The sequence below is a fragment of the Naegleria gruberi genome (assembly GCF_000004985.1).
Source record: "Naegleria gruberi genomic scaffold NAEGRscaffold_25, whole genome shotgun sequence".
Classification (NCBI taxonomy): Eukaryota; Heterolobosea; class Eutetramitea; order Acrasida; family Naegleriidae; genus Naegleria; species Naegleria gruberi.
The window spans coordinates 59,755-87,427 of NW_003163302.1; the positions used below are offsets into that span (position 1 = coordinate 59,755).

Genomic DNA, 27,673 nt, shown 5'->3' on the forward strand with positions numbered 1-27,673 from the left:
AGATATTAAAAGGAAATTCCTCAATGTTATAGATCAATTAAACTATTGCTTTGAAACTTAAACTTCTATTTTTGTAAAGAGTATTGTAAAATATTTAAACATTTAGTGGTTTCCAAGTTCCAATCAAAACTCTCATTTAAAAAAATGCCAGAAAATCAAAGCGAACAAGGTGAGAACAATTCGCCACTAATTACATGGCTTAAAGTTGTGTTTCCATCTGGTATGAATAATAATAGATCATCAACTTTGGAACATTATGCAAATTCTTCACAGTACGCTTCGGAACATGATGAGGATCATCAGCAGCAAGAAATTATTAAATCACCAACAATTAATTCGAGTTTGAGTTTGATTTGGTTTAGTGGTTTGCTATTGGAGAATGATCATCATTCAATGCTGGTAGTTGAAAGCTTTACGGAAATGGCCAAGTTAATTAAATCATCATCAGAAGATTCATCAACAATATGTGAGGAAATGTATTTTGGATTATCGGAGGAGGGAAAATACTTTATTCATAATAACAATAATAAGAACAATAAGAAAATCGATACGGAATCCAATAATACCAACACTAGCCTATTTGTAAATCCTCCTCCACTCATGATGAAAAGTTCTGTCAATTCTTCCCTGCTTGGAAAACCAACCTCCTCATTGGAGACATTTATTTATTTATTTTCATTATGTTCACTATGCAATGCTTGTTCGGAGGAAATTTTCAACAACTTTAATGAAATAGTGCAGGTAGTAGAATATAGTTTACAGGATGTAAATTGTCAGAATGACATTTATTGGCAGGAGATTTATAATAATATTTCTGCCGATTCACAATCACTGATCATATTGGGAAAGTTTATTTGTGCAATTTTTCCTCATATTCAGATTTTAAACAAATCCAATTCGACTATACTGTTCGGTCACATTTGTAGATGTTGGACTAAACAAGTCGTGAATAATTCGAGTGAAGAGTTGTGGAAATTATTGGCCAGGTTTTTATCATATCCCGAACTCTCTAGGTATTACTTTTTTACCAATTCAGAAATTGGTCATACTACTAGTGTGCTATTGGCAAATTACACGATTGACATTTTAGATAAGGACCATTATTGTGATGATAGTAATTTTACACTTTCAGAGAAATTCGAGCTCTTCTTGAAAGTATTTAAAAACAAATTCCTCACATCAGATTTCAAGGAATCTTCAGAGATTTACGAATATTGTAAATTATTTATTGATACAGATACATTCAAGGAGGAACATTTCGAGCTGTATCTAAGATTCAAAGCAGAAATGGAATATATTGTCATATTATCGCCTCCTTTTGTATCATATTATAGAGCTATAGAATACTTGTTGAATTTAGCAAATCAAGTCGAGGAGAGTAAGGAAACACTCTCAGAGAATGTATATATCTTCCTCAAATCTCAAATTATTTTACACAAACTAAAGAAGGCATCAACCTTTGAAATATCTGCCGAGTATTACTCCCAAAAGGATTATTTGATTACAACCTTCAAGAAGGAATTGGAAGATTTGGTTGATATCAAGAACGAATACTTCACTAAGGGGTATTTGAACCCATTCATCATACATATACTTTCTCCTGGCAAATTAATGCGCAATTGGCTGCTGGTTAACAATAAGAATACTCTCTCAAAAATTCAACATTACAGCTCTCTTGCTGGCTGGTACAAGGAGAGAGGAAATTGTGTCAAACACAGAGAGTACCTCCAAAAGGCCTACTCTCTCTTCCAATATATTAATATGAGAGATTGGATGAATAATGGAATATTTGAAGTGGCCGAGAGTTTGGTATCTGCTTATGCCTCTGAAAGTCTTCCTCCTTTTTTCAGCAAAAAGCTATTGATTGAATTGGAGGCATTGTGGAGTGGATTGGACTCAACTAGAGAGCTATACTTTCCTGGAGCCTATAAAATTCTCATCAATTTGAAAGCAAGTCTATGTCCAGAAAAAGAGAGTAGAGAAATTCTTGACTCTGCCATATCTTTATTCAAATCTGCACTTTGCCTGAGAAAGGACAATTATGCAATTGAAGAGAATCCAAATTATGAACAAATTCTTAAATATGGAGGTGAAGATAACAAGAAGAAGGATACCTCCGCATATCAAGTTTACATTTCTCTCATCAAGGATCATGCCAATACCTATTCCAAATCAGCTCCTAAAGTTTCACTTAAAATTTACAGGAACCTTTTGATAGAGAATACTGTCAAGCATGACCACTGCTCCATTAGATTGTTTATTCTCTCACTGTTCTCATCATTGAACATGCAAAATGACATGATCCATTTATGTGACCAACTCTTTGAGTATTATGGAACATATCCTGTCGTAAAAATCAGATGCTATCAATACTTGGCTGATTATTACAAGAGAAAGATCAAGTTTTCTACTCTTCTTTCAGAAGAATTACAATTAATTGAAAAATCTCTACTCAACCTGACTGGTGCTGTGGAAGTTTTGAAAGAAAACGACTTGGATACTTACTCTTCCCTATCAGACTTTTTATTGTGTGCACAGACAGCATCTTCCCTATATTCAAGTTTTAGTGATCGAATCAAGAAGGATGTCAAGTGGGAATCTTTCGAAAAGTCCCTTTCAACAATATTTGAAGACCTTATTGAATTCTTGAAAAAGTTTGACTTTTCTAATTGTATTTCCAAAAGTAATATCGATTTAGTCCAAAGTATGTTTTCAATACTTTCAGGTGCTATGGAATTCTTGAGCACTTCCCAATTGAAGACCATTCTTCTCAAGGCACTTCTACTCTCAGAGAATATCAAACCAATTGTTAACATTTACAATAATTCCACGATTATGTATGGATTTTATGATATTCTGATTCTCTCCAACAAGTTCTTTTCTCAGGTTGAAGAACCAGTTGTTAAGGAAATTAACTATGAAAAAAGAGACTTATTGGGGTCAATTTTTTCTGTGGATGAGGAAAATACCAATTTTTGGAACCACATGATAGAATATCCAGAGGATCAGTTTCCAACATTTTTGGAAATTGAGTATGGCTTTTTAAATTTCCTATTGGAGGGGTTTCAACATCACGGAGTATACAAATCTCTCATCTATAAGCAAATATTTGATATCCACAGAAGAAATAAGAATTGCACAAAAGAATTATTCCTCAAGCATCTCGAATCATGGAAAGAGGTTGCAATCGACTCAGACACTAGAAGACACTACCCAACTCACATTCTTGATTGTGAACTCTATGAGAATTTTACCAAATTCAAAACAAAGGGAGATTTGACACTCACCAGAATGAATATCATTACCGATGTTTCCTCTATTGATGAGACAACCAAACAAAGAGTAGTAAGGGATTTGTCAAATGATATATTCTTCCATGAAAAGTTTTTACAAACCGTCTCAATGATTCAATCTTATGAAATGATACTTGCCATCAACTTGAGACAAGTGGATTTATTCTCTAAAATTCCTACCAGCTTTTGCAAACTAAGAGCACTGAGATCTATCCTATTTCTTGAATCTGTGACTGGAATTAATGGACTCAGTGAACACTTTTTCGAAAGAGTGCAACAAATTCAAGTCTCAGACGATCTCATTGTCAACATTGGATGTGGTAATGATGATAGAATTTACATTTATGCTAAAATTGAAGGTCTCGATTTGAATTATGATGTCATTACTGAAGATAGAGTCAAGGTAATGGAAAAATTATTGGAATCATCATTCTTTGGATTTATGGATATATACAGTGAAATTGATTACTTGTCGTGTGGTTTGAGTGAGGATGGCTCCATCTATTTGCACACATACTATGAACTGAAGACGAGCTCCTTCTCCAAACTTCTCTACACCCTTCAAACCTTCATCAAGAATGCAGAAAATTGGAAGAGTGAGGTATTTGAATTGATATCCAAGAAAACCAAACATACTAGTGCAACCAACATTAGAGAACGTATCTTTAATACTCGATACCTAGCCACACACAACACAAAGAAAAAGTATGGTTTGAGCAAGGATCAAGGTACTCTTGTTGAATCAATCATTACACTGATTGAAAAGAAAGAGGAGGAATCTAAAACACCAACCCACGAAAAGCAAGACGAAAATGAAATGCTCGAAGTATTCACAGATAGTACCCTGGAAGTGTTGGAATCATACCTATCCAACTCAACACAAGATCTCTACGATGGAACTCTTCAAAAGTATAAGGCTAAGGAAATGATTGAAAATAGTTTGAATGCTCTGTGTTTCATCTCTGATCTGTATCACTTAGGTCAGTTGAAATCAAAGGAAAGAGCAGACAATTTATTGCAAAATTTAGGAGATGCCCTTGGATTGGCAGGAAATCTCCAATTTACTGAGAGTGATAGAATTTGCACCATTGCAGCCAATGGTTTGAATATTTATCTTCAACATCGAAGAAAGGAGGGCAGATTACTCGATCACATTTTCATTTTTGCCATTTGTAGTGTCAAGATTAATTGTGTTCACAAGAAGGATCAAGTTTACACATACTTTTTAAAGAGTTCACTATTAGGAGGAAATTCTATGGGAGGTGGATTCGGTGTCATTAAGAATGAGAATGATCCAGCCAAGATTTCAATTTATTACTACACTAGATTGAGTGTTGAGAATGCATCAGATACAGCACTGATGGAGGTTCTTCCAGGATTTGTCACTTCTTATAGTGAATTGTTGGATGATTTGGAGAAGATTCTATCGGATAGAAGTTGTTAAATCTTCCCTATTGGATATCAATTATCAGTTCTTTCCTCATGGACAAGTTCCACTCTTATTGAGTTGCAACTTTTTCCAATAATCCAATAATTTCTAGGGCTACTTCCTCATCAATAGAACAATCTATTGCAAGTTGTTCATGAGTAACAATACTATTCACAAAATAATCACCTCCAATATGTTTCTCAAATAATTTCAATACAACATTCTCAGGAATTTGATTAAAAGCAAGATAAACCATCAATTCCGAATCAGTCCAATTCTTCAATGATTTCCCATTCGCATTCTTCTTTGATGATTTATTAATTTCCCTCAAATATTGATTAACCTCATCATCGGAGAGTAAACCCGTAGAAAAATCTTCCTCCCAATCCAAATCTAACATTGAATCAATAACTGTACCACTTTTTCCATCCTCTTTATTTTCAGCATTATTAGCCTTTGTTGATGATGACTTCTTATCGAGGTAGGCTAAAAGGTCTTCCATCGTTTTTTTCCTTAAATTTTTCAAAAAATACAACAAACATACAACGCCTAGGTAAAGCGAAGAATTGCATTTCAAAGCCTTCGCCTTAGTATTAAACAAAATATTCAAGGGACGTAAAGGAATGTATTGATAGTGTGGTAAAGAAAATGACCTTTTTGCAACCTTAAATAATATTGTCTTCAACTTTCCAAAAACGAAATCAATTTTGTATCCGAATATCACATGTCGGTAATGTATAAAAGTTAATTGCTGAACCTGTGTTGATATGAAGCGAGCATGAACAAATGGAAGGAAGAGCACATCAATCGTTCATGATTGTACATCAAACACCACAAAAAAAGCATCGCTCTCCATACACATTGCAATTAATCATCATCAACAACTTTAAAAGCATGAGTGAAACATCATCAACAACAGCTGCTGATAATTCAGCATCAACAACACCAATAACATCTCCCAGAGTCATCAAGAGAGTTGTTGTGAGAAGAGTTGTGCAGTCATCATCCAATAATAATACAAACACTAATAACAACACACAAACAACCAGTACTGAAAGTAATGGCAACAATATTGAAGTGAGTGTACAGTTTCCATCTGATGAGAATATTACCGAAACTACTACCAATCTCACCTCTGCACTTTCCCTTTCACCAAATAATCAAACTGGACTTTCCTCTAGTGTATCACCACCATCATTTAATGGTTTAAATTCACCAATAATGATTGTGTCGAGGGAGGACGAATCTCTTTCAAGTCAATCATCACCTTCACCCAATAACAAAAGTGTCCTTTCAACGACCATGAATGGAACACGAAAAGAAAACGATTCGTGTGTGTCTCCCTCATTATTTGTTGATGGAAGAAAGACAATGAGCAATTCTGATATCAACCAACAGTCAACCAACAAAAAAACAGATCAAAGCCGTTCTACTTCCAATTTAGCCTCACCACCTTCAAATAATAATAGACATTCTAGTGGGGGAGGTGTATTTGGTTTTCTACAACGTATTGCTTCTCCACTCTTATCATCAACACCTTTAGAACAAAAGCAATATTCAGCAAGTTTTACTGAGGGAAGTTCTACTAATTCATATCTAGCTCGACAATTATCTCCCCGATCATCGTCATCAATAGAAGAAACAGAGGATATGAGAGCAAGATCTGGTGGAAAAGCCATTGCTAATGTGCAGTTGGCAGATGAACAAGTTGTTAGTGGATTCTTGAAAGATTGCCAAAGTTTGAGAGAGAAGAGAAAGATTGCAGAATTGGAAAAACTGTGTAGAGATTTCTTACCACGTTACTATTCTTCCAAATCAAATATGGCTAAAGTCCACATCTACCTTGCCTTGGCATTGAGAGAAGGCTTACTGTTCAAAGATGCCCTTCATCATTTCGAAGAAGCTTTTGAATTAGAAAATGAAGATCATGTAAATAATAATGAAGGAGAAAATACAATTGTACATACAAATTCGTTCACTATTGCAGATTATGCTCATACCTTGTTCTGTGATAGACAGTATGAGTTAGCTAGAGAATATTTTGAAAAAGCACTCTCGATATCTATCAAAGAGAATCAAAGCAATGCAGAAGAGTTGAGAAGTGCAATCATTCTGTGCCAAATAATGTCACCAAACATTGATCCATCACAAAAAGCAGAATTGATTGATGACCTCCTTAAAAAATCCAACAACAATCAAGCCTTCACCTACTATGTAATTGGGTTGTATTATGAGAAATTACACGACTATAACAAGGCTATTGAATATTATACCCTTTCATTGAAGCGTGAACCTTCATATGATTGCAACTATGAAAGAATAGGCACATGCCAATCAAAAATTGGCTTGTTAGAGAGAGCTAAATGCAATTTAGACATGGCTTGTACATTGAACAAGCAAAACTTTAGAGCTATTTTGGCTCTAAGCAAAGTAAGTATATCATATTTAATTTAAATTATCTAACATTAACACAGCTTCATATTCGAGGAGGAATGACAGGATCTTGTAAAACAAAACTAAAGATCATTATAGAAAGATCAGTACAATTGGTCAATTCGTCATCTGATAAGCTTCGATTATACATGGTTCTGGCAGAGTCATTCTACATATTAGGAATTATCAAGAGCAGTTGTGAATTTGAAACTAATTTTGAAAAGGTAAAATCTCTCTTCAGAGAAGCCATTCACTACTATTCCATGTATCACGAACTTGTACAGGATGATGCAGAAGAATTGGAACATTACTCTGCTGAGAGTTATTATAATACTATTGGACTTTGTTATCTCTATATGAAGGAATTTGAGACAGCCATGGATATGTTCAACAAGGCTTCACAAGTATCTCCAAAATCCTGTGATGGAATTTATAATAAGGGTGTTGTCATGGAACAACTTGGATTATATAAGGAAGCTCTTCAATATTATAACAAGGCACTCAAAATTGCTCCAAATGATCAAGATTCCCAAGATGCTGTCAAGAGAGTGCAAAGAAAGTATAAGAACTCTCTCTACACTAATTATGGCATGATTGGATTGGATATTTGCAAATAAATAAACTGTTTCAATTTACTTTTAACTTACATTGTAATCAATTTACAATTTAATAGTAATCACAAAGTTCTCACTTAACAAAAACAATACACCGTACTATTCCACCTTACCAAATAATGACTTGTATTACAAGCACCATTATAATCATGTTACTCGTCAAGAACACGTTCTAGCCGAATCTAAGCGAATCAACTATGCATCGTTATTTTACTCATCACAAAAAAAACAAAATGAAGACAACCTCTGTACTTATCATTGCAGTCTTGATGGCCATTTTGATGGCTACCTATGTCACTGCCTCCCAAGATCCATTCGATGCTATGGCCGATGCTCTCGCTGATGCTTTCACCATGAAACGTCGTGGAAGAAGAGGTGGTAGACGTGGTGGACGTAGACAACAACAACAACCTGTTGAACAAGTTGCTCAACCAGTTGCTGCTGCTGAACCACAAGAAACTCAAGAAGAAGCTGACGTTTTTGCTCTTGTTGAAGCTTTGAGAAGAAGAGGAAAGAGAAGAGGAGGAAGAAAGGGAAGACGTGGTCAACAACCACAACAACCTGAACAACCTCAAGTTCAAGCTCCACCTGCTCCAGTTGAACAAGTTGCTCAACCAGAACCTGCTCAAGAACAACCACAAGAAGAATCAGATGCTCTTGCTACATGCGCTCATTCGTAAGTTTTAAAATTTGCATGATTCTTTACACATTATCCTCTTGCATGATATTTCTAAATTTTTAAATAATTGTCATGGAATGCTTTTTGGAAATTATTCGAAACTCTAAAGTTTCCCATTGTTCAAGCAATGTGGTCAATCATGGAGCTCTCAATTGATTAGTACTGATACCATCTGTAAATCTGGTTGTTTGATGACCTCCATGTGTATGGCTTTGAACGGTCGTGGAAAGACTAGCATGAACCCAGGTCAATTTGCATCTTGGTTAAAGTCAAACGGTGGTTTCAGTGGTAATCTCTTTGTCTGGGGAAGTGTTTCCAAGTTTGGTCTTACTTATGAAGGTAAAATTAAGGGAACTAGCTCAATTGCTTCACAACTCTGTGCTGGAAAGATTGTCATCCTCAATGTCCGTTATGGTGGACATTGGGTTTTGGCCACTGGTTTCGATGGTTCTTCATTCACTGTTAATGATCCAGGTTATTCCAAGTCTTCATATGCTGCCTCTGAAGTTACTCAAGCTGCTATTTATCATTAGTTTCGAATAGTTTTTACTACTGAGGAAAAGAAAAACCTTAATTTTGATGAACGAATGATTTTTGAGATTTGAATAAAGTGTTAATTCATCATGATTTAAACATTGTTAATTTGTGGTTTCATTGTTTCTGAATCTTTCACTTTAGGTTCAATAGATTCCTAGCACAATTGGCGGGAAAACAATATTCTCTCCAAATAAGTAAACGAATAAGCTTAAAATAAGAAAATTCATTTTGAGAATATGCAAACAAACCCAGATATCTCTTCAATACACTTGAAAAAAAAACAGAGATCGTATTCACTGCTAACAAACATACTCTTCAGCATCATCAACAGATTGAAGAAGAAGAAGCGAGAGAGTTTGAAATAAACGATCAATGTTGAAGCGTCACTTACTGTTAATATTAAACAAGTAGAAGAATTCAAAATATTATCAGGGATGCCTGGGAAAACTATTTTCTTTTCTCCTCCGAATAGTAGTTGTGCTAATAGTAGCAATAATAATAATTTGGATACAAAAGATGGTGAAGGTAATAATAATTCGTCCCCATCTTCAATTTCTATTAAAGGAGCTATTAAACCCTCATTACTATCGAGAGGAGATGAAGGAAGTTTATCTGAGTATATCAGATTGCACAGCACGAATATTGTTGAGGAATTAATGTTTTCGGCAACTTCATCTAGGATTGGGTTGGCAATTATAATTTTAATGTCGTTTGTGTTGTCTTTAATTTATGGATTTGTAACAATGAGTTGGGAAAAGAATGTGATTAATATTGTGGTGATTGTGGGGCAAATTCTTCTAAGTAAGAATGGAGTTAGGTCGTTGTTTGTGAAGGATGAGGTTATCAAGGTCGAGAATGGAGATCGACTTCGTTTGGCAGTATTGTTGGTCTTGTTGACAACTCGATTCTTTCTCTTTGATAAGAATAAGATTTTATTTGTGCCAACCATGTTGACCTATCATTTTGGAGGGAATAAGGTTTATTTGCAATCAACCTTTTTGGGATTACTGCCAACTTTCTACTTGTGTTCACTGTATTGTGGATCTGCTTGTTGGCAGGGATATTTGCACTATTTGGAAAATGGATTTAATGAAGAATGTGTCTGTATTTTGGCAGAAGGTTGTGGATTGGGTTTTTGTTTGTGGGTGACAACTTTTTATTTGGTAACAGCTACTGGTTATCTAACTATGAAAGTCAAAACATTGGAAGATACTAGAAACAAATTGGAGGAAGCTCTTAGTGTGAGGAATACATTTATGAGTCATATTTCTCATGAATTTAGGTAAGTTATTTGGAATTCTATTGGAATGTTAATTTATTGACATCTGTAAATTCCAAAAAGGTGTCCTATTCAATCGAGTATGGGGTGCCTACAATTATTAAAAGAAACAGAAATGAATAGAAAGCAACATGAACTGGTGGATACTATCATATTATCAAATAGTATTTCTTTATTGTTGATTGAAGACATTTTACGACTTGTTAAGATTGAACACGAAAAGGGAAAAAATGGGAGCAAACATGTATTTGATCTGGGAAAGGCCTTGAATGTGTTGGATAAAATGGTGAGTGGATATGCAAAGCAATTCAGTGTTACTTTGAAATTTACATATGAAAGTGTAAAGAATTTGATAATTGAATCAAACCAGTCACAGTTATTGCAAATTTTGAGTAATTTAATAACAAATGGAATTAAAGCGTCCAAGGCGAATTCTATTGTAGAAATTGAAGCAAAAGTCATTCAAAAGAATGAAGAAAATAATAGTGCCATGGTCCAATTCAAAATTATCGATCACGGAAAAGGAATACCAGAAAGCATGATTCCATCAATTTTTGAACCATTTGTTCAATTGGGAAATGTTAATGAATCCAAAGTGCCTAGCTCAGGATTAGGTCTAACAACAGTAGCTCATTTAGTGAATTTAATGAATGGAGAAATCAATGTTAAATCAACTCTTGGAAAGGGAAGTGAGTTTATTGTAGAGTTACCATTTGATCTTGCTTCACCTGAATCTCAAGAAGAAATTAACCAAGATCCCATTTTAGAACTCCAATTAGCAGTTCCTCAAGAGCAATTAAAAGCTGGATCTTCTGCATGTATGGATGAGGGCATTACAGGGAATGTTATTGTTGCTGAGGATAATGCAGTGAACAGAAAGGTCATTGTTAAAATGTTGTCCAGTTTAGGTTATAAGGCAGATTCAGTATGTAATGGTGAGGAGTTAATTCAACAATTTGATCCAACAAGACACAAAATTGTAATCACAGATATGGTATGTTTGAAACTCTATTTCATTTTCTTATTCAGTTATATTTAATAGAACATGCCAAGTATGAATGGAATTGATGCAGCAAAAGAGTTGAGAAATAGATATGGAAATGATTTTAAGATTTTCCTCTTGACGGGAAATGTAATGGCAAATGAGGATAATTATTCATCAATTATTGATAGGGTCATTATCAAACCTATTTCCAAATCAAGCTTGGAACAATTAATATCATAATGAACTTCAATAGAGGATATAAATTTGTACAAAGTACTAGTAGTTAACTACTCAATATCAGCCAAACAGAAAAAACACCCTACTCAATGGCAATTTACAATCCCTAATTACCAAAAAATAACTTCCAGCTGTACTATTACAATATGTTCTTACAAACAATCCCATCTCATTAATTGATAAAACATTTACTAGTTTAAGTTATAATTATTCAACATTTTCTGAATTAATAGTTAATTTGATGAAGGTTTTTTACAAACAAATTTGTGGAAATTCCAATCTGCTAGTTGGCATTCCCTACTACAATAAGGAGTTTGTTTACACTCTCCACACTTTGATTTACAAGGTTGATTAGCACAGAATGCACATGATGGTTGATGAGGTCCTTGGAAACCTTTTCCTTTCTCTTCAGTTTCACTTTCAAAATCAACATTTGGAATTCTACCCTCGTGTAATGCTCCAATTATTTGAAGAACCATCATACAGATATACTGTTTCTGTTGATCGTTTGATAGGGCATTTTTTTGGACCCAATTCATAAATAGAACATATTCTGAATTAGAATCATACTTGTCAAGTAGATTAGGGAAATCAGTGTGAGACATTGATACAATGATAACAGAAACCAAGTTACTTTGTAATCTTATTGGTGCCTTAAGGAAGAGGGAAATGTAATATGCGAGACCCTTATCAGTATTATCCAATAAGAATGTAGTGCTCCGGCTATCATTACTGCAAGCAGTGCCGAGAACAACAGAGGCATGTCTACCGAGAGCTACTTGGTCTTCGTTGAAAGTCTTAGTTCCTGGTGGCATGAAGTGCTGCATGGATCGAACGGTCAGTAAAATGGTATTCTCCTTCTCAGATTGTGGCATTGTCTTGAAATTAAGCAATAAGGCCAATGAACGAATTAAATAATTGGAGAAATTTGCTCCACGTGATAAATCTTTCAATAAATTCAAGAGCTTTCCAGATAATTTGTACTTTCTTTCAATATTCCTTTTTGTGCTGGGATTTACATTTTGTAAAATTCCGAAAAAGATTGAGAGTGCATTTTCAGCAGTGGCTGTATCAATGTATTCCAAATTGTCAATGTACTTTTCTGCCACTTCAATGGCTCCACTCTCTAGTATGTCCTTTGGGAAGTCCCAAGCAGCTGCTCCAAGAGCACTCAACATTACTTCAGCTCCATTGGCAATAATTAATTTGAGTCCCGAGTCCAAGTGCTTATTGAGCAGTGAGACAATAATTTTAAATCCATCAATGCTCTTGATTCTGGAATGATGATGATATATTAAATCAATTCTGCCAGTCAATTTAACAGTAATATCTTGCAATATGGTGGCACCAGCAACTTGCTCTTTTTCATTGCCATTAAGAAGTAGAATTAGGCCATTATTTCTAAGGGCACCAAGACTTCCACCTGGCAATTTCGCAGCAGTATCCACTACTGTACCAATGTATAAATGTCTAAAGCAATAGAAAGCAGCTGCCAATATCTTTAAATTATTCATTCTCTCCTTCGAAAACAATAATTTAGCAAAGTAGTTTTGGCTTTGCTTGGAGTTTTTGATTTTGGATTTTTTGCTCTCGTTCATGAATATGAAAATATTTGAAACCATTGAAATAATGATGAGTTGAGGTTGCTCTTTCAAATTCGGTTTGAATAGCAAATCATACCACCCCATTTCCAAATTATTCTTACAGAGTCTAGTGAGAGCATTGTTATCAATCATGAATTCATCCAAAATATCTACCAAATCTTGAGGAACCTCACTACCAATGTATAAAGTTACCTTTTCTAATAATTCTTTCATTTTTTGTTGGAAAGCGCTTTCAGAAAGGTCTTCCCAAATTGTATTTTTGATATTTTTGGAAGGTACTGGGCTTTCAACAGAAAGTGAAGGATCTTCTTTTTGAGAGTTTGGTAATTGTGTAGATTGTTGTTTCTTCTTTGAATGCTCTTCAATTTTTTTTCTCAATTTCTCAACATCTTTAATCATTATGCCATAACTTTCGAAATGTCTCAACAATGCATCAAAGGCATCCAAATTTGAGGCGTGGGCTGCAATCTCAATACAAGTCATGTTCTCTTTTCTGGTCTTGTGCATCATTAATTGTAGTACCTTTACCTTATGTTCATTACTCTTTTTAGCCAAAGCTCCCAAATATGGGAAGATAATATCAAATAATTTACCGTCTGCTTTATAAGCTGCTGCTGTGAGGACACTATTTCCTTCACAGTCAATCAATAGAGGATCTGCTCCAATACTCAATAAATGGGATACCACTGCATGACGATTTGACAAACATGCAATATGTAATGGAAGGGTGACTTTTGGTGGAGCTACATTCACATTGATAGATTGCTTTTTATAGCTCAGCAATAGCTTGACAATGTCCAAATTTCCTACAAGACATGCAAGTGTCAATGGTGTGTTTTTAGGATCCTTATTATCAAAGGACCAAGCAAAATTGATGTCACTGATAGCATTTCTATCCAATAAAATTTTACAACAATTGTAAAAACCGTCAACAATAGCATTGTGTAAAGAGTCATTGGCAGCTTTAACATTATTATCCAATAGAATTTGTAAACACTTTGAGTGTCCTCTCAGGCAGGCCAGTCCAGTTAGAGTGTAGCATTCTTCGTGGGAATGTTGACTCTTTGAGAGTGAACCAACTTCTATAAGTGTTTGTGTACACTGATGATGCCCATAAAAGATGGACTGAGCTAATGGTGTTCTCTTCTCTTTGTTTTGAATGAAAAGATCGGCTCCAAGCTCTGAAGCAAGTACATCAATAACTTGTGAATGGACACACGAATCTGATGAGTGGTCACACAAAATTGGATTACTAATTTTGTGACTTCCCATGTCTATTGATGCTAATCTATTTCCCAATGCTGCTGAATGGAGAGGAGTATCACCAACATTGTCCTGACCATTAACATCCAGATATTTAACTATTCCATTTTCAATAATAAAACGTAATGTCTTGCAAGATCCTCTGTCAGCAATCAAATGCAACAAGGTTTGTCCACTAACTTGGAGTTTTGATAATTTCTCCCTATCAATAATTCCACTCTTTACCAAGTGAGAATCATAAATAAGTTTGATACATTCGACAGAGTCTGTGAAAATGGCAACCAAAAGTGGTGAATAACATGGAGCTTCCAGTGAAAAGAAAGTGGTTGTAATAAATTGGACGGTCTTTTCCTTAGTGGAGGATGATTCACAATCTATTTCCAATTTATCCAATAATACTGACAAGAAATCTGCATTTCCAGTGGTACAGACAATGTGGAAAATGTTATATTTGAATGGTAAATCTGATTTCTTATCATATGTGCATCCTGAATTGAGTAACAATTCAAAAGCTTCCTTACTCTCTGTTGCCAGTGCAGCGAGTAATCCATCTGCACTACTGGTAAATTGTAAATTTACCTTCATCTTCTCATTAACATCTTGTCCTGCATCCAATAGTTTCTTCAAAGCTGTGCAATCATTCTCCACAATTGACTTGAAGAAGGCATTCAATTTCACTCCTAAAATTCTTTCCTTCAATTCAATCCTCGATAACCTAACCTGATCCAACTTGCTTTCCTTATTGTTCTTCTCTTCCGATGACATCCTTCTTTTTTCAATTTGTTCTTTTAATTTATTCATTGCTTCCAATCCTTCTCCTGATGGCAAATTAACTAATGCATTCGAGCAAACTTCCATGGCTTCGTCCAATCTCTTGAGCATCATCAAACTGGTTGCCTTTCGATGATAGCCCTTCCAGAAGGTCCCATCCCGAGCAATACTACACTCACTATCATTCAATGCATTCTCGTATTGTCCCAAATCGAGATAAATTTTAGCTCTATTTGAATAGGTGATGTAATCGTTGGGATTATGCAGAATTGCCTTCGAGTAGCTGTGGAGAGCATCTTGTAATCGGTTGTGTTTGGCATGTTGATTGCCCTCTTGACGATATTGTTCGGCTGTTTTATTGGACATTTTTTTTTTTGAAGTTTTTTTTGTTTGGATTAATTTTGGCGGTTCAGCTTCGATGTGCTTTAGACTTGTATTTTTACTTAATAACTTCTAAGGTCGTTACCAAAGAAGCGAATATAATAAAATTACAATTTATTATTTTTACTAAATAACTTCTGAAATTTTTTGACATTTCACAAAGTCACACAATAATTGATAAACAACAATGATGGTGAAATGATCTGGAAATGATGATACCCAGTTGAGATAATATCGTTAAATAATATGGTGATTTAAAGATGAGATAAAAAGATTGAGAATAGTAAATATACAATTGAAATATTGGCAATATATTTGAATAATTTACAAAACCATACACTTTCCACCTTCCTTTGATTTCTTTCCGCTCTTCTTTTCTTCTTGTGGTGGTTCCAAATAAACAGCAATACACTTATTGAAAATCTCACGCAAACCATCTTGAGTTCTAGCAGAACATTCACCAAAATCAGCAGCACCAACTTCTTGTTTCATCATTTCACCTTCCTTTTGTGTGATTGGTTTTTGATCCTTTTCTTCGAGAATTTTAATAAATTCTGGATCTTCACGAAGATCCTTCTTGGTACCAACCAAGACAATTGGTGTATCTGGACAGTGATGACGAACTTCTGGGACCCATTTGGCCTTGATATTTTCCAATGAACTTGGATTGACGATGGAGTAACTGTTGTTTTTGTTATCAATCATATCAACAAGGTGATATATATTATATTGTATATGTTATTATTATTATCACATCATTGTCATCATCATTATCGTCGTGTATTGTATAATATTCGAGAGAGAATATTTTTAAAATCACAAAATTTGAATATTCGAAAAACAACGCGCATGTAAATTTGTGATTATTATTGTTGTTATGGTCAGTGATTCGATCACATTAAATGTATATATATAAAGATGATACAATGGATGATAATATTGTTGTTGTTGTAAAAAGGTAAACATCATTGAATTATGCTTCTTTCGAATACTTACCAAGCCAAGAAAACGTTAGTATCAGGATAGGACAATGGTCTCAAACGATCGTAATCTATATATTTTCAATAAAAGGCATAATTAGAATAAAATTATTAGAAAGTAAAAAACTAACCTTCTTGACCAGCTGTATCCCACAAACCAAGAGAAACGTTAATTTCCTTATATTTAACGTTAGCATTGTAATTGTCAAAAACTGTTGGAACGTAGTCCTCTGGGAAAGTCTATTGTTGTTGTTGATTAGTTTCGAATAGTTTCGAATAACGTACATTTGAAGCGAAAGAGATGAGAAGACATGTCTTACCGACAGCACCGTCACCTACTACTACACATTTAATTGATTCGTCCATTGTTGTTGATGTATGTGTTGTTTATTTTGTTTTAATAAATAATTTGACGTTGATGGGGCGACGTATGGCATTTTCGTATTGACGGGTCAACTCGTCAGCCATAAGCCGTTACAATCTGCAGAGAACTTGGAAATTTAAGAGGTCCGAGTTCTGATGTTTGGTTGATTTAGTACAAATTCAATTAGTTTCTTGTGATAATTTGTGGAGTGCTCTATTAGAATCTTTTAGATTCGAATAAATATTTGAAGGAAATGGCTTCGAAGGAGGTATGAGTCATTGTATTATTGAGACTGAGATGGGTTATTATTGAAATGATGTTTGAGATTTTCAAGTAAACAGTTCTTTTATGAAACTTGGAACTTTTACAATACTTGTTGTAATTGTAGTTTAGAATAAAGTTTCCCTTCATTGAAAAGTTCAATTCCATTTCCTTTATTATTAAACACATAACAATGTCATTACTAGCAAAAATGATTCTTTGTTAACAATTTTCAAACTTTTCAATTAAACAACCAAATATTCATACGAAAGTCCTACTTTAATTTGAAAAGCATCAGCTTTTAAGATAGATTTTTATGATAGATTGAATAATCTGGCAATTAATGTAATTTGACCTTATTCAAAAATATAATCAAATTTCATTGTTGATGAAACAGAGAGTACAATGTACTGTAATTAGGTCAAAATTCCTAGATCCAATCAGTCTGCACAAACACCTATTTTATTTTTCCCGCCCATTTTTCATCATAATTCACGCCTTTGAAATCAACTGGATAACAAATCAGGGCAGTAAATTCATCTTCTTACTATTCCACAATTGATATTTTGTAAAATAATTGTAATAAATGGTATTTACATTTTACAATAGGTTTTTTGAGTTTCTCCTAAAAAGTCAATCTATTGCGTTTTTTAAATTAGGAGTGATAAAGACAACTTTTTCAATTTCGGCCTTTAGTTTCCTCGTTAATTTGATCAAAGAAGGATTTCTCTCGTCTTGTTTCAAACACGAAAAAATTCGAACAGTGCTATTCGAAAGGTTGTTAACAAACCATAAGAAAAAATTGATATCTCATCATTTGTTTGAAATTAAAGTTTCTATCAGATATTCGAATACATTCGAATAACAATAATTGATCTGAATTTCTAGAACTGTCCCAAATAGTTGGGTGGTAAAGCCCTTAAATCAAGAAATTTTTCTATCTGCTGCAAAGTTTAGCATAAATTCCCAGCCATCAACATCAAACATCAAAAAAATGTCATCGCCAAGTGCCGACTGTTCAGAAGGAGTAAACAATCTTTTGATGAGTAGCAGCACAACAACAATAACGGAGGAGCAACAACCAACAAATTCCATTGAACCAAATGATGCTCCAACAAATGCTGATGAGAAAGTAGAAGAATCTTCTTCATCATCCAAAACTATTACAACAGATAGTAGTAATACAACAATAACAATAACAACAACTCAACTTCATGAGACAATAACATTGACTCAATCAACTTTATCTCAACAAGCAGTAGAAGAACAACAAACAGCAAATAATCAACTTGTTGCCAACAATACTTCCACTACAACAACAACAACTACAGAAGAAGAAAATGGCGCCATTTTACAACCAAGAGGTTCTGTTGTTGTTCTGATGAATGCGCCATCACACCACGACAGAATCAATAGCAGCACGAGTGAAGATGATGACAATGGTGATGATAATATTGTATTTGAATCACGTACGGCTACTACGACTCCAGAGCACATTGATACAACAACAAACCCATTTGTAACAGGTGTTGTTTTTAATAATATTATTGAGAATAGTGATGAGACAATTAATAATAATAATAATAACAATGATGATGATAATAATAATAATAATACAACAACAAATGAATATCATGTTGATGTTGATGATGATGATACAAATAATAATAACAATGAACAAATAACAGAGGAACAAGATCAATCATATCAAGATGTTGTTATGACTCCAACATATAATGTTCAACAACAACAACAACAAACATTTACAACCTATGATCGTAATGACTTGTTGTTAAATGTTGATGATTCACAACTTCCTTTGTGGATGAGATTGGAAGAACGATTAAATGTACACCCAGAGGCAAAACCTGTTCATTATCCACTTCCACCTTCTGTTAGAGTTGCCAGTAGTCATCCAGAATTACAACAATCCAAGTATCCACACTTGCAAGAGTATCATCGTCAATTTTATGAGCCATTTACTGTTCTTGAGAGAGAAGATCCATACTCTTTCAAATCTGTACAATTCAAACCACTTGAAAACCATCCAACCTCTCATATCTCTCACAATTCAGCATCCTTGAACAATTCATCCTCTGCCAATTTACTTACACTCACATTGACAAATCCAAATATACAATCTAGCGGTAATGGAAAGAGTATTGTTGATTCTTTCTTTAAAGCTTTATATCATCTTGATTCTATGGCTTCAAACAGTCAACTAGGAAAAGATCAAGTTCATGTAATTCAAAATGGAAATGGTAGTGCTAGTGCATCTCTCAATGACTTGTCAAACGATTCATCACATGATGAAACATCAGAAGTTGGTTCATCACTCTCTCCACTCAAGGGATCACTTAAAAATTTGAAGGAACAAGAAGGTCTCGATGGAAAGAGAAAAGGAAGCATTTTCGCTTTGAAATTTAAACATCAAGCACAAGCTTCTTCTTCTGATAATTCTAAAATTATGAGTACTTCAACTCAAAATCCAAAAATGCTTTTGGATGGTTATGATTCTCTTGAAGTCAACACATCAGATTTGGAATCTCACAATGATCAATCGTCTGATGTAAATAGAAATGAATCACAAACACCTGTTAGTACTACTTCAGGCGCTCCTGGAGGCAGTGATCCTAACCAAGTACAAGAAGAAGATACTGAAGAACAATATCTTAAAAAGTTGAGTTTGGTTGAATTTTCCAAACATTGTAGTGCCAAGAGACGTGTAAAACAATTTGATTTCCTTTCTGGAGATTCCACTTTTGATAAACCTCCTCTCATTAGTAAGAAAATTCCATCCAATATGAGCCTTGCTTCTCCAACTGGTGAAGAGAAACCTCCAGTTGTTTCTGAAGATGGTAAATTGAACATTTCTGATACTGAAATACTTCCAGAATCAACCACTCGTCTTATGAGTTGTCTCAAACCAAACTTTAAATATAGACCTATAGAAACATCAATGTGTTTCCGTCAACCACAAAATCAAGCTAGCTTGGCATATCCTATCAAGAAGAGAACACAACTAGTTATTTCATGTCATACACCACCAAAATTCGAAAGACCTGTTTCTGAAATTCACTACTTCTCAATGGCTCTTTATGATTTGGAGAGGGGTTCTAAAATTAGTGAAGATTTCCACTTCCATTTCCTTTTGAAGGAACAAATTGAAACTCTTTCTCCTTGGGTTCAAAATTATTTAAAGACTATGGCATCAGCACTTCCAGTTAAACCAGTTCAACAACCACTCATGTCTCCTCGTTCAGGTGAAAATGGTCAACCTCAAGTTCAACACGAAGAACAAAAGGCATTATTCACTATTACTTATCCAAATGATCAAATATATTTGGTTATTCAAGTATATCGTTTACCAACTGGAAGTATGAAGGATGCTCTTAAACTCTACAAGAGGGACACCAAACAATCAGAAATTAATGATGTTGAAAAACAATACAATGAACTCAAACAACAAGTTGCTCACTTTAGACAAGCCATTCTCTTTGGATATACTCCATTATTCAGCAAGAGAGGTAATGTTTATCAATTGACCTCTACAAAGTATGAGCTCAAACCAATGTATTCTATTGAAGGATTTGATTTCAAGACTCCTTTCGATGCCATGACCATGATTAGGACTATTCAAAAGGAAAAGAAATTGAAGAATATTACACAAATTGATGGTGGATTTTTATTGAGAGCAGAAATTTTGAAAAATCACTCGAATGCCAACAAACAACCTAAACATAATAGACATCGTTCTATCGAGCACAATCTTCATCCAATTATTGGATCATCAGGTAATAGTGCATCTTTAGTGACTAGTCCACAAAGTTATGAAAATCAACTTACTGATGAAAGTGGTAATTTATTAGTTTCAAATGGAGTTTCATCATCACTTTCAAGCTCTTCACCATCTCCACTCTCTCCATCCAACTCACTTCTTAAGGAACGTTTAATGAATGATTTGGGAAGATCGGATTCAATGCCTAGTAGTCCTCTTAAGGGTATGATTGATCATGAAAAGACTGCCCACGATGATGAAAATAGCCTTGAAACTGACTTGATTAGAGTTCAAGAACTTCCAATTCAACTCTCCAAATATCCAAACATGGAGGTTCTCAATCACTTCTTCTTTAATCCAATTGTTGCCCAATTCGAAAAGACATTTGGTGGAAAGAATATTTTCTGTGAGGTATTGTATCGTGAGTCTGATTCTGAAGTTGTGAATGAAACAACTGGTCAAGTTAATGCAGAGCCAAGAATCATGACTAGGTTCAGTAGAAATTCATCTAAATATGATTTCTCATGTGTTTCGTATGATGAAGAGAAGCAGCCACACTTTTACGATGAGTTCAAGATTGATATTCCTTGTGAACCAAGGAGGGATCAACACGTTTTGGTTGTTTTCTATCACTTGGATGTAGATAATAAGAAGTCTAAAAAGTTGAACTATGTGAGTGGTGCTAATGACATTAGAAAGGAAGATTTTGGAACTTCTCACAGAGCTGTTCTTGGGTATGCTTTCATGGAATTGAACGATAGCAAGAAGTTTGATAGCGAAGGCTACTCAATGTTCCCTCAATTCCGTAAACATACCTTCCCTGATGAAATTACTATTTACAAAGAACTTCCAGCCAATTATTTGAAGGACTCTGAAGAAAAATTGAAGAATCTCAAGATTGGTAAATTGAAAGTTAGATCCCATTTGGTTACAACCATTGATCCATCTGATGAAATTATTACCCTCTTCTTCTCCACAATGTATGATTTACAAAATGTTCCAGATTATCAAAAACCACAAGTCTTAACCTTCTTATGTGACTATGTCTTCCCTCAATTCAACAAGATTGATTTCAAGGTATTCATGCCACATTTACCAGTTGTTTTGAATATGCTGTTTGGTTTAATGGCAAGAGTTTCTGCCATGCTTCAAGCAAGTGCTGTTTCTTACATTATTGAAAAGGTTGAAATTGCAACATTTGAACAAATTTTGGTTTGCTTGCGTGGTTGTTATCACTTCCTCAGTGAGACCAATCCAGAGAATGAATCACACTCTAGGCTCAATGTTTTCTTCTCCAGTTACACCAAATATATTCTTACTGAACCAAAAGGAGCTAAATATCCATTGTTTAGTATCTTGTTGAGATTGATGGCTGAATATTTGGAAGTTCCAGAAACTGAAAAGATGGCTCCTGCCAAGGGTTCAGACTATCTCAATGATTTGAGTCAAATGGTAAAGAAATCTCGTCAAAAGAAGGAAAATATGGACAATGTCAAGCAACAAATTGACCAGAGAAGAAATCAACTTTCAGAACACGATCCAATTCGTTTCTCCTGGTTCATTTTTGATGTTATTATCAAATCAATGACTATTTTCTTCAATGAAAAGGCAAAGAAGGAAGACAGTGCTTCACAAAGAAGAAGACGTATTTCTGCTCATGATGAACACGAGTTGGACTATCCAATTTCTGATAGACACATTTTAAACAGATTGAGACAGCTCACTGATAACATGGTTGTTCGTATCTACAAGTTATTACTTGCCAGTGGTATTGGTCGTCAAAATATTGGTATTGGTGGTAACAGAAATTTGGCTCTCTTCTTACGTGATCTCATTCCATTCATTCCAGACAAACAACTCTACATTGAACACTTGATTGATCGTTACTTCCAAAGTTTGGATGGTATTGATGAACGTAAATTGAGACTTAAAGCAGAATTTATTGCCATCTTGACTGATTACGATTATTACATTCCATTCAATTTGCACTTGTTACGTCTCTTTTCTAAGGGAGAAGGAGATTCTGTCGAATCCACAGCTACAACCACAGAGGAAAATGCTGAATACTTGATGAGCCAAGAAGTCAACTCAAAGCAAGTTACCTTCTCTTCAATTTTGATTGAATTATTCTACGATGTTGTAAAGAGTGGTAATGACAAGTTGCTTATCAAAATTTCAAAGATTTTATTGGATCACTTCTGTAAATTAGACTATGATAGCAGATACCAAGAAGACTCTAGAAGAGCTATTGTTACTGGATTGTACATTGAATTTGTTGATAGATTCCTCGAAAATGATGAAAATCTTACTCGTTTCAAGAATGACGAGATTTATGTAGTTCTCTCTTCATGTATCATGTGGATTTTGAGAGGTTTATCAAAGGACAAGTTGTTACGTTGGTGGAAGTCTCGTCCATTCTACGTAATGCTCAATTTGATTACCTTCTTGGAACATACCACTGTTGCCTTTAACAATTTGGACTTTTCAGGAAAGATGACTGACGACAGTATTCTTCGTACTGAAATTGCTTGTATTACAAGTTATTTGATATCAACACTCCTTTCTAATAGAAGTTTATTCGATGAAATTTTACCAGAATTGAAAACCCAAGATGAAAACATTCAAATGTTGGAGAATATCCAAATTACCGATATTGTCTTGCAACGTCAACAGCAAATTGCTGACTTGTTCGAAGCAAAGAGCGTCAGGACTCAACCACACACAGTTGCCTTATTCTTTAGACGTATTTCACACTTGTTGTTAAACTTTATTCTTCAACTTACTTTAAGGTCTGATTCTGCACATTGCCACTTGATCTTTAGACAATGTGTATTGCCTCTTGTGAGAGATATGACTGATCAATTGGTTGTTTCTGAATTGTACGATGACTCCATTCCAAAGAGAGAAAGAGTTCCTCCAGTTCAAAAGAAGCATGTCGAACAAAAATGGCGTTGGTTGCTTGGTTCTGTTATTCTTCACTGGAGCTTTAATCCAAAACTTGAGAACCAAATCCACGACCTTGTTCGTGCATCCCTTGAATTGCTCTTGAGACCTATGGAAAAGATCTTGAAAGAAAAGCAAACAAATGCAACAGGTCAAGCTGATGAAGATGGAGATGTCATTCTCGATGAAGATGGTACTATTCGTGCTGCCACATTCAACAAGCTTGTTGAAAGAATGTTGGAAATTAACATTTCTGAAGGTGATTCTGAAGAACATGGTAAATTCAAACACATTTTCCAAATTACCTATGGTTCTTTCACAACACCTCTCGAATTGTTGACCATTTTATCTACACTCTACCAAACTCCTAACCCTAATCAAAACATTATCAGAATTCGTGTTGAACAATTCTTGTGTGATTGGATTCGTGACAGTTTCCACGAATTTGATAACCTTGTCATTGCTGAACTTGTAAGATTCTTAATTGTCAATGATCGTGACTTGAAGACTAACACCAAGAAGAAGATTCGTCGTTATGCCATCAAGAACTTGCTCAACTTTAAACAAGAACATATCAAACAAAAGGGTGTTCAAGATTGTTTACCACAACTTCCAAAAGGTATTTTATTCGAAGAGTTAGAAAAACCAGTAGTTGACATTAAGGAATGGAGAATTAAAAAGTCACAAAGAAAGAATTATAAGAATCCATTCGATAGATCATTCGACTTGTTGGCTTGGCCACCAGTAGAAATTGCAAGACAAATGACACTCATTGATGCCAAGTTATTCAGAAAGATTGAAGCAAGAGAGTTCTTCGACAATGCTTGGGCTGATAAGGATTACAAGTATGAACTCGCTCCAACAATTTGTGCAATCACTGATCGTACTAATAGTATTTCCTATTGGGTTCGTAACAGAATTCTCATGGAAACCAATCCAGAAAATCGTAAGAAGGTCTACAAGAGATTCTTGGATATCATGCGTGAATTGTACTTGATGAATAACTTTACATCTGTGATGGCTATTTCATCTGGTCTTAACTCTGCTCCAATCTCTAGATTGAGGGCTGCAAAGGAAGGTATCAGTAAGGACGATGTACAACTTATTGAAGATTGTGGAAACTTGTTCCAACAAAACTATTCACTCATGAGAAAGAGATTGGAAAGCTTGAGCATTGAAAGATCTCCTTGTATTCCTTTCACTGGTGCCTTCTTGACCGATGTCACCTTCACTAAAGATGGTAACCAAGATTTTATTGACCACGTTTCTAATCCAGATAAGAAATTGGTCAACTTTAAGAAGAGACGTACCTATTATAAGACTATCAGAACTGTTCAAGATTTAAAGACATCTCTTCACTATCCATTCAAACCAATTCCATTCTTGGAATATATTTTGAAGGAAGATATCTTCCACAACCTTAACAATGATGATAAGGAATTGTATAATTTATCCATTAAAGTGGAACCAAGAAAATAAATGTAAATAAAATTTTTATTCACATCAATATACCATGATGTCATTTGGAGCTAATTACATCAATTACAAAGCTGGTTTTCCAGACCAAACAGTCTTACCCAATCCACATTCACCTCTTCCTCTTGCAATCCAAAAGTAACCATCAAGTCCCCAATCTTGTTTCAAACATTTTGATTAATACTTGATAAACGACAATAAAATAGAAAACAAACCTTCTCCCCATGAATTAGCACAAATCCAATAAGGAAGTTTTGAAGCAGAATCAACTCCCCATCTATTATAGAGTTATTTCACAATTTTGCAACAATATAAAAAAACATACCCAACAATCTTGATGGCATGTGCACCAACCATTCTTCCAGAAACGTGATGATAAACGCCAGATTTATAACTGAAAAAGTCCTTATAAACAATCATAGTTGCTTGCAAAGGCCCATTGGCTTTCAAATCTGCCATCATGTCAACCATTCCTTTAAGTTTTCTAGCAGATTTGACTTTGTAAAATGGTGACTTTTCTCCACTGACTGCACAAGATTTTATATTGCAAGCAGGGACTGCTCCTCCAAAGGAAACATAAGGAACACATTGCTCACTTGCAGTTCCAACTGCAGCAAGGAATCTCCAAGTTGCTACTAAGAAACCACCTGTTATATCATTGAGCTTTTTATGAAAACTTTGTTAGTATTCGAAACCTACCTCTACAACCATTATTTTGTCCACTGCATGATAGCATGAATTGTGGAGATAAATCAACATTTATTCTCCTTCCACTTACAATGCAGAATCTTTGAAATTTTTCATTAATTATAATAATTATAGATTGCTTACCTGTCAGCTAATGAACTACTTGCCTATCGAACAAGATTAATTTGTCTCATTCAAAACTAATTACAACTTACCGAAAACTATTCATATACCATTCAATTCACTTTGTTAAATCTCAAGAACAAGCTCCAAGTAACTTTTCCATCAGTTGCAACATTATCCGATCACACTTTGATACTTACATGTGCCAACTCTGCAATACTTTTATCCTTAAATCTTGGATATTCAACTGCTTGCCAAGCTGCTGCGGGCATTGAATTAATACTCTGGACAAATTCTGCAGTTTGAACTGGTAATTGAGTCCAATCAGCATGTTCTTCATCATTAGCCATGGAAACAACCATCAAATTTAATAAAGCGAGCATCATCATGATGATGATCATCGCCTTACTAATTTCTTTCTTTTTTACTAACAAACACTTCATTATCCTTAATTTTCCAGCACACAGGGTGATTCGAGGTTTTTGTTTCTTGTGAGATAATTGTTCATCTCATAATTATCCTCCTCCACTTATTACTGTATGTCCTGGAAAATTACTGCTTATTGTAGAGGTGGGGAGTTTGAAACTCCTAAAGAACCTAGCCAACTCCTCTCAATATTTCAACATAAATGGTTATTTATTTACAAACAGTTTTCTCCATCTTTCCATAAACACTTTCCAATTATTGAATTGCTCCTCTATTCCTGCACTGATTTCAATAATGCAATCATTATCCTCAGTAAGAACAGAAAATGGTGAAAGAGCTTTTTTAACCTTAACTATTTTTGAGCCGAAATTGAACTTTCCCTTTTTGATTCTCTCCTCCAAACTTTCATTGTAAGTAAAATTGGGATGAAACATTATTCTAAGACTTCCTCTTTGTTTTAAAACTTGCAAATGTCCCTTAATCTTTGCATTCATCATTCACAAATGGGCTCATTTCTTTTTCATTGTAATTTTCATTGTAAATATTTTGTAAATCTTGGTTGCGAAATCGTTTGTTGTTTTTTCGTATTGTTGGTCCAGGCAAACATTGGCAAATTGGTTGATTTTCATTCTAAGGTTACTGGCTAGAAATTCTATCATCAAAGATGACAAACGAATATCATCCTTGTTTTTGGACTCTATAAATGTCAATACTCTTCCTTTCTTAATGTATTCCTCTCTATCATCGTATTTGTTGCTAGGGAATGTTGGGGCAAAGGAACAAGCAATCGGACATGAATTTGCTTTTTCATCAATGTTATAATCCTCAACCTTAGGATACATGTACACGAAAGAATCATCTTTAGAAAGACCTAACTTTTTCATCTGTTCATTAAACGTAGTAACAGACAGTTTTAATTTTGTCCATTTTCTCTTGCTGATCAGATTTATAATCATTCAAATAAATATAATAAGGTTTCACAACTAATTGAGTTTAAAAAATTCTCCTAGAAAAACGTGGCGATAATTCAATCCTGTTCTCTTCATCATATACAAACGAACAAAACAACCTAATTAGCAGGATCTAAGGTAATGTAATTTTCCATTTTTTTATACCAACGGCATCCATTA

The 27,673-nt window shown here is 34.5% G+C and overlaps 9 protein-coding genes across 9 annotated transcripts; 5 read left to right on the forward strand and 4 right to left on the reverse strand.

Moving 5' to 3' along the window:
- Positions 1 to 144: 144 nt before the first annotated feature.
- On the forward strand, positions 145 to 4,737 carry NAEGRDRAFT_67755 (uncharacterized protein; the record flags this gene model as incomplete). The annotated part of the gene is made up of 1 exon (XM_002676844.1): positions 145 to 4,737. The coding sequence occupies one exon, from the start codon at positions 145 to 147 to the stop codon at positions 4,735 to 4,737; it is 4,593 nt and encodes a 1,530-aa protein (XP_002676890.1).
- An 879-nt stretch (positions 4,738 to 5,616) lies between these two features.
- NAEGRDRAFT_67756 (uncharacterized protein) lies at positions 5,617 to 7,772 on the forward strand (the record flags this gene model as incomplete). The annotated part of the gene is made up of 2 exons (XM_002676845.1): positions 5,617 to 7,152; positions 7,197 to 7,772. 2 exons carry the CDS (start codon positions 5,617 to 5,619, stop codon positions 7,770 to 7,772), a joined length of 2,112 nt encoding a protein of 703 aa, XP_002676891.1.
- Positions 7,773 to 8,555: 783 nt separating this feature from the next.
- Positions 8,556 to 8,981, forward strand: NAEGRDRAFT_33801 (uncharacterized protein; the record flags this gene model as incomplete). The annotated part of the gene is made up of 1 exon (XM_002676846.1): positions 8,556 to 8,981. A coding segment is annotated over one exon (426 nt), but the record flags the coding sequence as incomplete, so codon positions are not given.
- A 283-nt stretch (positions 8,982 to 9,264) lies between these two features.
- NAEGRDRAFT_79817 (uncharacterized protein) lies at positions 9,265 to 11,693 on the forward strand. The gene is made up of 3 exons (XM_002676847.1): positions 9,265 to 10,267; positions 10,430 to 11,258; positions 11,307 to 11,693. Exons 1-3 carry the CDS (start codon positions 9,420 to 9,422, stop codon positions 11,487 to 11,489), a joined length of 1,860 nt encoding a protein of 619 aa, XP_002676893.1. The 5' UTR covers positions 9,265 to 9,419; the 3' UTR covers positions 11,490 to 11,693.
- A 26-nt stretch (positions 11,694 to 11,719) lies between these two features.
- On the reverse strand, positions 11,720 to 15,490 carry NAEGRDRAFT_67759 (uncharacterized protein; the record flags this gene model as incomplete). Its single annotated transcript, XM_002676952.1, has 1 exon — positions 11,720 to 15,490. One exon carries the CDS (start codon positions 15,488 to 15,490, stop codon positions 11,720 to 11,722), a length of 3,771 nt encoding a protein of 1,256 aa, XP_002676998.1.
- A 306-nt stretch (positions 15,491 to 15,796) lies between these two features.
- Positions 15,797 to 16,874, reverse strand: NAEGRDRAFT_39216 (rho family small GTPase). The gene is made up of 4 exons (XM_002676953.1): positions 16,771 to 16,874; positions 16,617 to 16,725; positions 16,502 to 16,556; positions 15,797 to 16,187 (listed from the first exon to the last, which is right to left on the reverse strand). Exons 1-4 carry the CDS (start codon positions 16,849 to 16,851, stop codon positions 15,830 to 15,832), a joined length of 603 nt encoding a protein of 200 aa, XP_002676999.1. The 5' UTR covers positions 16,852 to 16,874; the 3' UTR covers positions 15,797 to 15,829.
- A 1,230-nt stretch (positions 16,875 to 18,104) lies between these two features.
- Positions 18,105 to 25,338, forward strand: NAEGRDRAFT_79819 (rasGEF domain-containing protein; the record flags this gene model as incomplete). Its single annotated transcript, XM_002676848.1, has 1 exon — positions 18,105 to 25,338. One exon carries the CDS (start codon positions 18,105 to 18,107, stop codon positions 25,308 to 25,310), a length of 7,206 nt encoding a protein of 2,401 aa, XP_002676894.1. The 3' UTR covers positions 25,311 to 25,338.
- A 35-nt stretch (positions 25,339 to 25,373) lies between these two features.
- Positions 25,374 to 25,955, reverse strand: NAEGRDRAFT_33723 (uncharacterized protein; the record flags this gene model as incomplete). Its single annotated transcript, XM_002676954.1, has 3 exons — positions 25,374 to 25,465; positions 25,523 to 25,584; positions 25,633 to 25,955. Coding segments are annotated over 3 exons (477 nt in total), but the record flags the coding sequence as incomplete, so codon positions are not given.
- A 1,097-nt stretch (positions 25,956 to 27,052) lies between these two features.
- NAEGRDRAFT_67763 (uncharacterized protein) lies at positions 27,053 to 27,427 on the reverse strand (the record flags this gene model as incomplete). Its single annotated transcript, XM_002676955.1, has 1 exon — positions 27,053 to 27,427. The coding sequence occupies one exon, from the start codon at positions 27,425 to 27,427 to the stop codon at positions 27,053 to 27,055; it is 375 nt and encodes a 124-aa protein (XP_002677001.1).
- Between the last annotated feature and the right edge of the window lie 246 nt (positions 27,428 to 27,673).